The sequence below is a fragment of the Leucopleurus acutus genome, assembly GCF_964270905.1.
Source record: "Leucopleurus acutus genome assembly, chromosome: 3".
Classification (NCBI taxonomy): domain Eukaryota; kingdom Metazoa; phylum Chordata; class Mammalia; order Artiodactyla; family Delphinidae; genus Leucopleurus; species Leucopleurus acutus.
Window position 1 is genome coordinate 39,756,674 of NC_139145.1, and position 12,239 is coordinate 39,768,912.

The 12,239-nt window shown below is 43.5% G+C and overlaps 1 protein-coding gene across 1 annotated transcript in view; it reads left to right on the forward strand.

Moving 5' to 3' along the window:
- Positions 1-12,239, forward strand: part of LOC309958882 (phospholipid-transporting ATPase VB-like) — a gene marked incomplete at both ends in the record, with an annotated part of 61,666 nt that overhangs the window by 32,501 nt on the left and 16,926 nt on the right. Inside the window, 4 exons of the mRNA XM_082835014.1 lie at positions 904-980; positions 2,329-2,454; positions 10,156-10,485; positions 11,878-11,958. Of these exons, the coding sequence (XP_082691140.1) occupies positions 904-980; positions 2,329-2,454; positions 10,156-10,485; positions 11,878-11,958 (614 nt within the window). The remainder of the gene's footprint in view (positions 1-903; positions 981-2,328; positions 2,455-10,155; positions 10,486-11,877; positions 11,959-12,239) is intronic.

The window sequence follows — 12,239 nt, forward strand, 5'->3', positions numbered from 1 at the left end:
CTGTTGAGAGCTGTGCCGTCCAACATGGTTGCCACCTGTTATATGTGGCTATTTAAAGTTAAACTTAAAATTAAATAGAAATTCACCAGCCACATTTCAGTAGTCATAGGGGGCTAATGGTTTTCAAATTGGACAGTAAAGATATAGGACATTTCTATCACAGGAAAATCTGTTTGACGGTGCTGGTATAAAAGGTGGCATGTGTGTGTATGTATTTCCATGCCCTAACCTCCAGTTCCCTGAATCAACTGATTCATTGACTGGGAACCCAAAGTGACTCAATGTACCTCAACCTAAAAAATGAGTCAATCCCATGTTCCTCTGTTTAGAAACATCACTGAACATTGTCTCTGTCCTTGGACACCACTGACAATCTCTGATGACTTAGCTGTCCAGCATTCCAGTTGTCTTGATATGGTCAGTGTAAGTTATACTGAGTGAGGGAAGGTTTGCTGGCCGTGGAAACAGAAAGATCTTAGTTCCAGGGCTTCCGGGTCCCTTCACTACCTGGATTACCCTTGCCGAGCCCCTGTGTTGCTCAAATTCTCCATCTGCTTCTCAGTGAAGCCCGCTGTAACACCTGAGAAGGCCTTTTTGGCAAACTGTAAAGCACTGCCCAAGGCTCACATACCATTGTATTCCCAATACCTAACATTGTACCTAAAAAAAGGACACAATAAATATTTGGTAAATGATAAAGAAAGAGTAGGGCTTCTTGTCCAAAGAAGAAAAGATCTCTCAGGCTAAAGTCCTGTAGCAATGACTCTTCCTATAGGACTATTCAGAGCAACATTAAAAGGATTCACTTGTGCATAAAATAGGGACGATTTAGTGCCGCCTGTATAAAACTTCTCATTGTCACATAGCAGGTGGACCAGGATCTCATGACCTCTCTCCTTTCAGGTGATGGAGCAAATGACGTAAGCATGATTCAAGCTGCTGATATTGGGATTGGAATATCTGGACAGGAAGGCATGCAGGTATCATTTGCTTCAACTCTACTTGTTACTTTCTTACTCTCCTTTGTCCTTATTAGTGAGTTAAGCAATTCCCCACAGTGTTGGAGGAATTTATACTGAAGAGCTTTGCAGAATTATCATCTGAAAGACAGATATCCTTGCCTATACATAACCTCCATCACCGCATCCCTACTGCCCAGTCCTTCAGAATGAAGAGAGTGATCAAAGATGCTTGGCTTCTTATAGACAGCTGGCGATACCCATATTCTAAAGCCAAATAGTACCCAACCATTCAGGGAAAACAAAGCCTTCCTGATTCCATGCTTCCTCCCTGTAACCTCCACCCACATCCAAGTTTGCAGTGCCCTCTGTGAGCAGTGACAGCTGTAAGGACATCGGAAAATATTTTTCAATTGCCATTTGAGTCGTGATGGCTAGATGGACCTATAAGTTGCTTGGTATACCTTAAAAGTGTACCAAAATTACTCAGATTCAGCTTGGAACAAACATACTAACTGGAGCTGCTAATGTTTCCCATTAAGACAGACCCCACCTTGGGGTTCTGAACCATTAACAACTGTATTCCCACCACCAGTGCAGACATTAGGTGGTGCCTAAATTTGTTGGTGGGGGAGGATCGAACACCGTCACCTTTTGAGTGTCTATCATAGGCCAGCACTCTATTCGCACTTCACACTTATTATCCCAGTTAATTTCAGCAGCCACCACCCTGTGTGTTAGGGATTGTTATTCCACTTTTTCAGATGAGGAAACTGAGGCTGAGAGTGGTTAAATGCCCTGACCAAGACTCAGACGAGGATTTATAACCAGGCATGTCCAAACCTCATACTCTAAAAAATTACTATGAACTGGGCCTTGTTTCGGAGTCATCCCAAGGGCAAAAGACACATTTCAGCTCCAGGGAAAGGAAGAGCTATCCATCCATCAGCTCCGCATGAGACTGGAGCAAATGGCCTGCCTTGGTGGGTGGCCAAGGGTGTTGAGAGGTTTGAGGATCACTTGCATGGAAGCCCCTACTCTCTGGTCAACCATCACATCCCTAGATGGTGCCCAACACACACTGGTTCACAATAAATGCTTATTGGATAAGTGGAAGGAGGTGAAGGGCCAGGCCAGACCACTGGTCCCTTCTGACCTGCCCTCCTTGGATTCCAGTGGGATTTGCATTTCCCAGAGGAGAGGGTGGGGTGTCAGAGTCCATAAAGCCACCCAAGGGTGCTACATGTGACAAAGGGTCTTTTAGACCCTACCGGCTGTGGACCCAGAACAGAGCAGCACCCTCCAGGGAGCCTCTTTGGTGCACTGGCAGCAGTGAATGGAAGCTGATGTGTCTGCTCTGCCCTCTCAGGCCGTCATGTCCAGCGACTTTGCCATCTCCCACTTCAGACACCTCAAGAAGCTGCTGCTTGTGCACGGACACTGGTGTTACTCACGCCTGGCCAGGATGGTGGCATACTACTTCTACAAGAACGTGGTGAGTAGCCCTGCGGTAACCTCCCACCCGAGCCTTGGGAGCCCTGGCCAGGGGACAGCCAGCTCTCCCCGCTGAAATAGACGAAGCATCTCTATGTAAGGAAATAAGTCAGGCTAACCTGGATTTTGAATCCTGAAACTGTCCCTTACTAGCTCAGTGACCTTGGGCAAGATAATTCAGTTCTCTGAGCCTCAATTTCGTCTTTGATAACATGGGGCTAGTACTATTTGGTGAGATTATCGTCAACACTGGCAGTACTGTCTGGCACGCACCTGGCACGTAGGAGGCAGCGTGAGCACTCTGGAGTCAGATCAGATTTGGTTCAAACTGAGGCTCCTGTATTTGGTAATGGCTTCACACCTTAGTTTCCTCATCTCTAAAACGGGGATGGTAATAGTACCTTTCTCGCACACTTGCCACAGGGATGAACTGACAGCTTGTGTGGAAAGTGATTAGCGCTTAGTGATCACCCTATAAAGTTAGCCATTCTTCTTTTTATCATTGTTGCTGCTGTCGTAACTCTTAGAGGGCCTCCATACATGAGATTTCTTTTCTGACTGCAAGGAAGAAGGATTTGAAGAACAACTCGCCTAACTTGTAGCTTAGGTTTCCTCCCCAGATAGAGTCACCCGGATAGGCAAGAGCAGAACCCTGACCCTCAGGAGAGTGAAGGGGAAGGTTTCCACCCAAGACCCTGTGTATCACTTCAACATCGCCAGCATTCCCAACAAGGACTTCTAAATAAAATATACATTAGCAAAAATGTTTAGAGCAGGGTGATCATCTGGGTTTTAGTCTTGCCTGACTCCAGTATGCTTTGTAAACTTGAAAGAGTTACTTCAACTCTCTGAGCCTTGGTTTCCTCATCCATAATGTGGGGAGAATAGGACTCTCTCTGTCCCTAGAAGTATTATCGAGGGGTTTTAGCATCAGAGCTCTGGATGGCACGGAGCACTATACAATCATTTGAAGGTATGATTGTTTCTCTGAAAGATACGTGTGTTTTTGTCTTGTTGATAAGGGCCCAAAGCAGGCACACACCAACTGAGGTATTAAAACTGTCAGAGGCTCTTGTTTGCAAAGCCCTCGATTAACAATGGGCATAGGAAGAAGTCAGAGCGCTGCTGTACTAAGGGAGAGAACAGGGCCTGCGCTTTTCATTATCTAGCTTGAGGACCTTTGAATGATCCCCAAGAGACTCCAAATAGAATCCAATTCCTTTCTGCATAAGGAAAAAGGGAGGATTAAGACCAGAGTGATGGAAGCGAAACACAGTAGCCAAGTAGCAGCTACAAAATGGCATATATTTTTTCCTCTCACTCCATTCTCCCAGGCCTGCTTTCAGGAAAGTCACAGTTACCCTGACTCGGGAATAGGCATTTCTGTGCAAAGTTCAATGTATATGTAAAGAAGCAGCATGACAAAAAATAATGTAAATTCCATACACTGGATGGTACCATTATTTCAGCAAGCCCATGCAAACAAGCCTCTGTTTGACCAGAAAGACTGTGTAGTTAGAATTCAAAATGCCCCCGTTTAATGTTTTTTCCTTGCCTCCAAGAGAATCGTTTTTCTGAATAAGCACAGCCTCTTCTCTGCATTAAATCTGTGAAATAGAAAAGGAAACGTTTCCAGCCAGCCATGCTTTCAGAGCTTAAATGATATTTATTTCCAGCTCAATACCGGGATCGAAATGGCGATACTGATGCCCTATTATCTCCCCTTTGCAATTAGAGGGTGGAGAACTATAACTTCCATGTCCGAAACCAATTTCCGAGGGGATTAAAACCCTGCCTGCTCTGAAATGTGAACAGCGAGTTAATTACGGCACTGTGTCTTCTTGGGAGGAAAAACAGGCGCCCAGTCTCAGCGATGCCATCACGGGGTTCAGTACGGTCTCCCCGGGGTGCAGAGATTCCAGCCAGGCAGAGCAAGTGGAAACGCACAAGGTCCTAACACGACCTGTGGAAGGAAACACATTTTCACGTTAAAACTCCAGGATGCATGTGAGGACAATAGAACCACCAAGATGTGCTTAGTTTGTTCAAATAATTATTGAACATCTGCTGTGTCGGGAACATTATCAGGCACTGGGTATAGAGCAGAGATCTAGACACACGTGGTCCCCACTCTCACGAGGCTTACGGTCTAAATCGGGGCTCTGCAAACTTCTTCTGCAAAGGGCCTGCTCATAAATATTGTCTTGGAGGTCAGGAACCTTGTATTCTTTTTTTTTTTTTTTAAGGATTAATACAGTTTCAATTTTCTAATTGGATTATTCCTTTTTTAATTTAATTTTTGTTTTATATAAGAGTATACTTGATTTATAGTGTTGCGTTAGTTTCAGGGGTATAGCAAAGTGATTCAGTTATACATATACATATACCCATTCCTTTTCAGATTCTTTTCCCATACATGCTATTAGTAATAATAACAGTAATAATGTTATTACTGATTATTGAGTAGAGTTCCCTGTGCTATACAGTAGGTTCTTGTTGATTATATATTTTATATTACCTATTTTATATAGTGTGTATATGTTAATCCCAAACTCCTAATTTATCCCTCCCCCAACCTTTCCCCTTCGGTAACCGTAAGTTGTTTACAAAGTCCGTGAGTCTGTTTCTATTTTGGAAGTTCATTTATATCATTTTTTAGCTCCACATAAGTGATGTCATATGATCTTTGTCTTTCTCTGACTTTTCTCACTCAGTATGACAATCTCTAGGTCCACGTCGCTACAAATGGCATTATATCATTCTTTCTTATGGCTGAGTAATATTCCATTGTATACATGTACCACATCTTCTTCATCCATTCTTCTGTCAGTGAACATCTGGGTTGCTTCCATGTCTTGGCTATTGTAAATAGTGCTGCAGTGAACACCGGGGTGCATATATCCTTTCAAATCATGGTTTTCTCCAGATATATGCCCAGGAGTGGGATTGCTGGATCACATGGTAGCTGTTTTTAGTTTTTTAAGAAACCTCCATAGTGGCTATATCAATTTACATTCCCACCAACAGTGCAAGAGGGTTCCCTTTTATCCACACCCTCTCCAGCATTTGTTGTTTGTAGGTATTTTGATGATGGCCATCCTGACCAGTGTGAGGTGATACCCCATTGTAGTTCTGATTTGCATTCCTCTTACAGTTAGTGATGTTGAGCATCTTTTCATGTGCTTTTTGGCCATCCATATGTCTTCTTTGGAGAAATGTCTATTTAGATCTGCCGGTTTTTTGACTGGTTGGTTTGTTTGTTTTATATTGAGCTGCATGAGCTATTTGTATATTTTGGAGATGAGTCTCCTGTAGGTCGCTTTGTTTGTAAATATTTCCTCCCAGTATGTAGGTTGCCTTTTCATTTTGTTTATTTTTGCTTTTATTTCTATTGCCTTGGGAGACTGACCTAAGAAAACATTGGTATGATATATGTCAGAGAATGTTTTGCCTACGTTCTCTTCTAGGAGTTTTATGCTGCCATGTCTTACATTTAAGTCTTTAAACCATTTTGAGTTTATTTTTGTGTATGGCGTTAAAGAATGTTCTAGTTTCATTTTTTTTTACATGTAGCTGTCCAGTTTTCCCAGCACCACTTATTGAAGAGACTGTCTTTTCTCCACTGTATGCTCTTGCCTCTTTTGTCATGGATTAACTGACCATAGGTGTGTGGGTTTATTTCTGGGCTTTCTAGCCTATTCCTTTGATCTATATTTCTATTTTTGTGCCAGTACCATAGTATTTTGGCAACTGTAGCTTTGTAGCATAGTCTGAAGTCAGAGAGCCTGACTCCTCCAGCTCTTTCTTTTTCAAACAGCTTTGGCTATATGGGGTCTTCTGTGTTTCCATACAAATTATAAAATTTCGTGGTCTAGTTCTGTGAAAAATGCCTTTGGTAATTTGATAGGGATTGCATTGAATCTGTAGATTGCCTTGGGTAGTACAGTCATTTGACAATATTGATTCTTCCAATCCAAGAACATGGTATATCTCTCCATCTGTTGGTATCATCTTTAATTACTTTCATCAGCATCTTATAGTTTTCAGAGTACAGGTCTCTTTCCTCCTTAGGTAGGTTTATTCCTAGGTATTTTATTCTTTTTGATGTGATGGTAAGTGGGATTGTTTCCTTAATTTCTTTCTGATCTCTTGTTGTTAGTGTACAGAAATACAAGTGATTTCTGTGCGTTAATTTTGTAACCTGCAACTTTATCACTGATGAGCTCTAGTAGTTTTCCGGTAGCATCTTTAGGATTGTCTATATATAGTATCATGTCATCTGCAAACAGTGACAGTTTTACATTTCTTTTCCAATTTGGATTCCTATTATTTCTTTTCCTTCTCTGATTGCCATGGCTAGGACTTCCAAGACTATGTTGAATAAAAGTGGCAAGACTGGACATCCTTGTCTTGTTGCTGACCTTAGAGGAAATGCTTTCAGCTTTTCACCAATGAGACTGTTGTTTGCTGTGGGTCTGTCATATATGGCCTTTATTAGGTTGAGGTAGGTGCCCTCTATGCCCACTTTCTGGAGAGTTTTTATCATAAATGGGTGTTGAATTTTGTCAAAAGCTTTTTCTGCATCTATTGAGATAATCATATGGTTTTTATCCTTCAATTTGTCGATGTAGTGTCATCACAATGATTTGTGGATATTGAAAAATCCTTGCATCCCTGGGATAAACCCCACTTGATAAGGGTGCACAATCCTTTTAGTGTATCGTTGGATTTGGTTTGCTAGTGTTTTGTTGAGGCTTTTTGCATCTATGTTCATCAATGATATTGGCCTGTAATTTTTTTCATGTGTGGTAACTTTGTCTGGTTTTGGTATCAGGGTGATGGTGGCCTCATCGAATGAGTTTGGGAGTGTTCCTTCCTTGCAGTGTTTTGAAACAGTTTCAGAAGGACAGGTGTTAATTCTTCTCGAAATGTTTGAAAGAGTTCGATTGTGAAGCCGTCTGGTCCTGGACTTTGGTTTGCTGGAAATTTTTAATCACAGTTTCGATTTCAGTACTTGTGACTGTTCTGTTCATACTTTCTATTTCTTCCTGGTTGGGTCTTGGAAGGTTATACCTTTCTGAGAATTTGTCCATTTCTTCCAGGTTGTCCATTTTATTGGTGTATAGTGATCTCATACAATCCTTTGTATTTCTGTGGTGTCCATTGTAACTTCTCCTTTTCCGTTTCTAATTTTATTGATACGAGCCCTCTCCCTTTTTTTCTTGATGAGTCTCACTAAAGGTTTATCAATTTTATCTTTCAAAGAGCCAGCTTTTAGTTTCATTGCTCTTTTTCTATTGTTTTCTTCATCTCTATTTCATTTGTTTCTGCTCTGATGTTTAAGATTTCCTTCCTTCTACTAACTTTGGGTTTTGTTTGTCATTCTCTAGTTGTTTGGGGTGTAAGGTTAGGTGTTTATTTGTGATGTTTCTTGTTTCCTGAGGTAAGATTGTATTTCTATAGACTTTCCTCTTAGAACTGCTTTTGCTGCGTCCCATAGGTTTTGGATGATCATGTTTCTCATTGTCTTTTGTCTCTAGGTATTTTTTTATTTCCTCTTTGATTTCTTCAGTGATCCATTGGTTGTTTAGTAGTATATTGTTTAGCCAGAACATCTAGGTCTGGACTCCAGCTTTGTTACTTACTCGTCTGTAACCCCAGCCCCATGATTTGACCTCTCTGAGGCCCGGTTTTCTCAATTGTAAAATGAGGATAGTAGTGATATCCTCATAAGGCTGGTAGATGGACTGAGTGAGTCAACACAGTGTTTGGCACATAAGATGCGCTTTAGGGGTCTCGGTTGCTGTTGTGTTTGCTGCCGTTGCTATTCTTGGCCTCGTCTGTAGATGGCGTCACTTCCAGCCCTGGCGTCCTAAGGTTCTACAACCTCAAGTCACAGTTCCAGGCCCAACTGGCAGAGGGACTTTGGTGTAGTCACTTACCCCATTTGAGCCACTCAAGCTGCCTGTGCGTACATGGAGATAAGAGTTATTGTCTTACCCAGCTAGCTGGGGAGGAAGAAGCAAGGCAAGGTGCTCAAAGGGCTTAAAAAAAAAAAAAAAAAAAAACAAAAAACAAGCAGTCAAAGCCTCATGCAGTTGCTGAACCCTAGTATCAAGGAGACTTTAGCACTTTGGTTCTTCTTAAACCAATCCTGTCAAGTGCACAAGGGGGTGATGTTGATTTGGGGACTCAGTGTCTGCCCATAGTATATTTCAAACCTACCTACAGCACACGAAACAGACCAAGCCCTCTCCTTCCCAAATCTCCTCCTCTGAGAAAGCACTTCGCCAAAACTCATAGGAGAAAAGCCCTCACAGCATCACAGGACTGGAGTGGGAGCGGGATGACCTGAAGCCCCAGAGCAGCAATGGAGGGGAGCCTGGCCCTCAGACAGAGAGATGCAAGGTCCATCCAGGGTGTCTCAGAGCACCGGGGTCTCCTTCAGAGCCAGGAAACCTCCCATTAGTCACCTTGGCAGAAAAGCCAAAGGATGGAGTTCCTCAGCTGGGAGAATCTTGGTTAGCATTGTTATTATATAATCCAAAAACGGGACTAAGAGTTCTTGCGGGTGGTTGAGGAGGAAGCTTTGAAAACTCAGTGGCTGGTTGTGCCATTTCCTGGCTGTGAACACAGGCAAGGAGTAACTGAGTATCTCAGAGCCTCAGACTCCTTGTCTGTAGATAATGTTAAATAATGTTAACATTATTATCAAGTTATAATATTTAATAATACATAAATATAGTAGTATGATATTATTAGCAATGACATTAATCTTGCTAGGTTGATGGGACAAATTATGTATACTGCACATCTACTAATGTGGTATATACTAATATAGTATGTCACACACCTGTCACAAATAGAAGCTCAAATAACAATCGTGGTGTTAATCTGAATGTTAATATTACTAGTAGTATTACAGTACTAAACAGAGAGGCTCTTAAAAATAACACTGGCCCGGCAATCAGGGAATGAGAATTCTAGCTTGAACACAAACCCACTGAAAGCTTCCTTACAACATCCTTCACGCCTCTGTGCCCCAGCCACGTAGAGCCGAGAAGTTCTAGTTCTAATGCCAGGACCGGCTGCTTCTGTGACCTTGGTCAAGTCACCAAACCACATCACAATATGTTAGATAGTAATAGTGAGCCAGCCCTTCTCAGGGGAGGAGGTCTTGGGTCGAAAGATCTTTCGAAAGCATAAAGCAACTTAGGCACAAGGTTTTCTTCTTCACCTTTGGAGCTGTGTGACCATGAGGCAAGTGTTGTGAGGTCAACCTCCTCACGAAGTCATCCTCCGGCCAGCCTTCCTGCCCGCGGTCAAGTCTTTCTAGCATCCCTTCCTCTTAACCATACTGCTAATCACAACTACTGCCTTTTGGTATCCCATGTCATGGTCTAGGTACTAGTAATCGTATCCGAAAGATGGCAAGATGACGTTCAGAAAGGCTAAGCAATTTGACCGAGTTCACACCCAACTGGGGTGTGACTCAAGCTAGTACATGACCCAACTGGGGATTCAAAACCAGTCCTCTCTGCCTCCAAAACCCTATGCTCTTGACAACGTATACTTAACAAATCGGTGGAATTCCTTTCAGGTCCTAAAGAAGGTTAGTAGTAGTAGTAGAAGTGTTAATGGTAGAATCTAAGGGATGCAAATTACCTGCAGTCCTTATACAACCTTGCCTGTCACAAACAAGGAAACTGAAGCTCCAAGTCTGAGTAGGGACTTGTCAGAGCTCCTAAGCAGCATCAGACCTCCTAAGCAGCATCTGGTGACCCGGCTGCCCGCGGGTCCTCACTCACAAGGCCGCACCCTCTGCCTGCAGGGCTACGTCAACCTGCTCTTCTGGTACCAGTTCTTCTGTGGTTTCTCTGGCTCCACCATGATCGATTACTGGCAATTGATCTTCTTCAATCTCTTCTTCACCTCCTTGCCTCCTCTTGTCTTCGGAGTCCTCGATAAAGACGTCTCTATGGAAACACTCCTGGCGTTGCCTGAGCTGTACAAGAGTGGTCAGAACTCTGAGGTAAGGGGCTCGGGCAGGCGGGGAGGTGACCTCCAGCTCCTCCCTTGAGGTGGCAGAGGAGGAGTGCTGGGCTGGCGGTCCTGTGTTCTGGTCACCACTCTGCCACTTACCTCCCATGTGACCCGGAAACACTGCTCCCTGCTTCTGGCCTGTTTCTCATTTGCTGTTGAAGGTGATGGACCAGACCAGTGGGTATTTTTCTTTTCAGTTATTTCTTAATTACATCACACGTTAATATGGGACTGCCCTAGTTAAAGGGGAAGAGGGCTTACAGAAAGATCCCATCACCCTTATCTGGTCCTTGTCTGTAGGCTTTCAACAGAGTGCCCAAGGCTTGGTTTGGGAACCCCTGGACTAAAACCACAGAACAGTCTCTTACAAGGCACAGAGGCCACACTGATGCCCTAAATGATCTGGAGAAGTCACACAGCAGGCAGCCCGACTAGCACAGACACGGGTCAGGAGCTTAGATGCAGGAGGCAGAGAGGGGACCTGACTGCCTCGAAGGGGGAGCTCTGGGAAAAGGGATGTCGATATGCACAAGGGTACCTTTGCACCTGGGGAAAAGGAGGGCAAAGCCAGATGTAGTGCTTGAGAGCTGGTGATATTTTGGGGACAGCCAGTGAAGAACCAAGCCCCATCCTCAACCAGAGACAGGTGGAGAGCAACACAGCAACCCCAGCACTTCAAGCAAGGGAGAGGTGGCGATGGCACGCATACATCCTGGGCCCTTCTAACTGCCCCCTTCCCAGAGGCGAGCTAGCTGCATGATGTCTTCCTTGAGTAACTAACATTAAGAGAAGTTAATGTGGCAAAAACATACAATGTGAACAGTTTCACTTTTCCCAGGGAAGGCAAGAGGAGCGAAGCACAAAATGAGAAAGGTTGTCTCTGAAGCCACTGAGATCTTGGGAACCTGTGACCCTGGGCTGTGATTGAGGGCTCTCTTTCAGATGCTATTCAGAAACCTCAGAATCTCTAAACTTACCAAGTTTGTATTAGCACTAACAATGTGCTAATGAATGGTAATCATGCATTATCATTTGGTAATAATTTGGTGGCTGAGTCTTTACTAGCTACCAAAGCACGTTGCATTTAGACCTCTTGAAACCCAAGGAAATGGCTGGTGGTGTTTTTCTCTACTTTCTAAGGAAGAAGAAACAATGCTCAAAGAAGTGTAGTGACTTTCACTAAGGCCACACAGTGCTGGAACTGGACCTGAGGTCTGTCACCCCCAGGCCCATGCTCTTAATCGTTCCATTCTATTGCCTCTAAGATAAGAAGCATTGTAAGTGCCGTGTTGTCTAGTCCAGCCATGCACAAGAAAGTTGCTTACAAAGAACAGAGGCTTGCTTTGATGGTGGTTACTGTCGATGTGTTATTTCCTGCCAGTGCTATAACCTGCTGACTTTCTGGATTTCCATGGCGGATGCGTTCTACCAGAGCCTCGTCTGTTTCTTTATCCCCTACCTGGTAAGTTGTATGGTCCCATTCTAACCGTACAAATAGCAGGGTAGAACTGGTCCTGTTTATATGAAATCCCAGACTAATAGTTTCCTAATATTCAGAGCAGGGGCTCCAAAGAGGAGGCCTGCAGACTCCACCCTACCCTGGTATTCAAAAAGTCAGAATATTTTACCAAAACGTCTTCATTTCTGCCAGCTTCTGAAACACTGAAAGCTATTATTACACTGGGTCATTCTTCCCTCGTGGCGAGAATCCAGAGTTGACTCACTGCCCTGCTTAGATGGGGG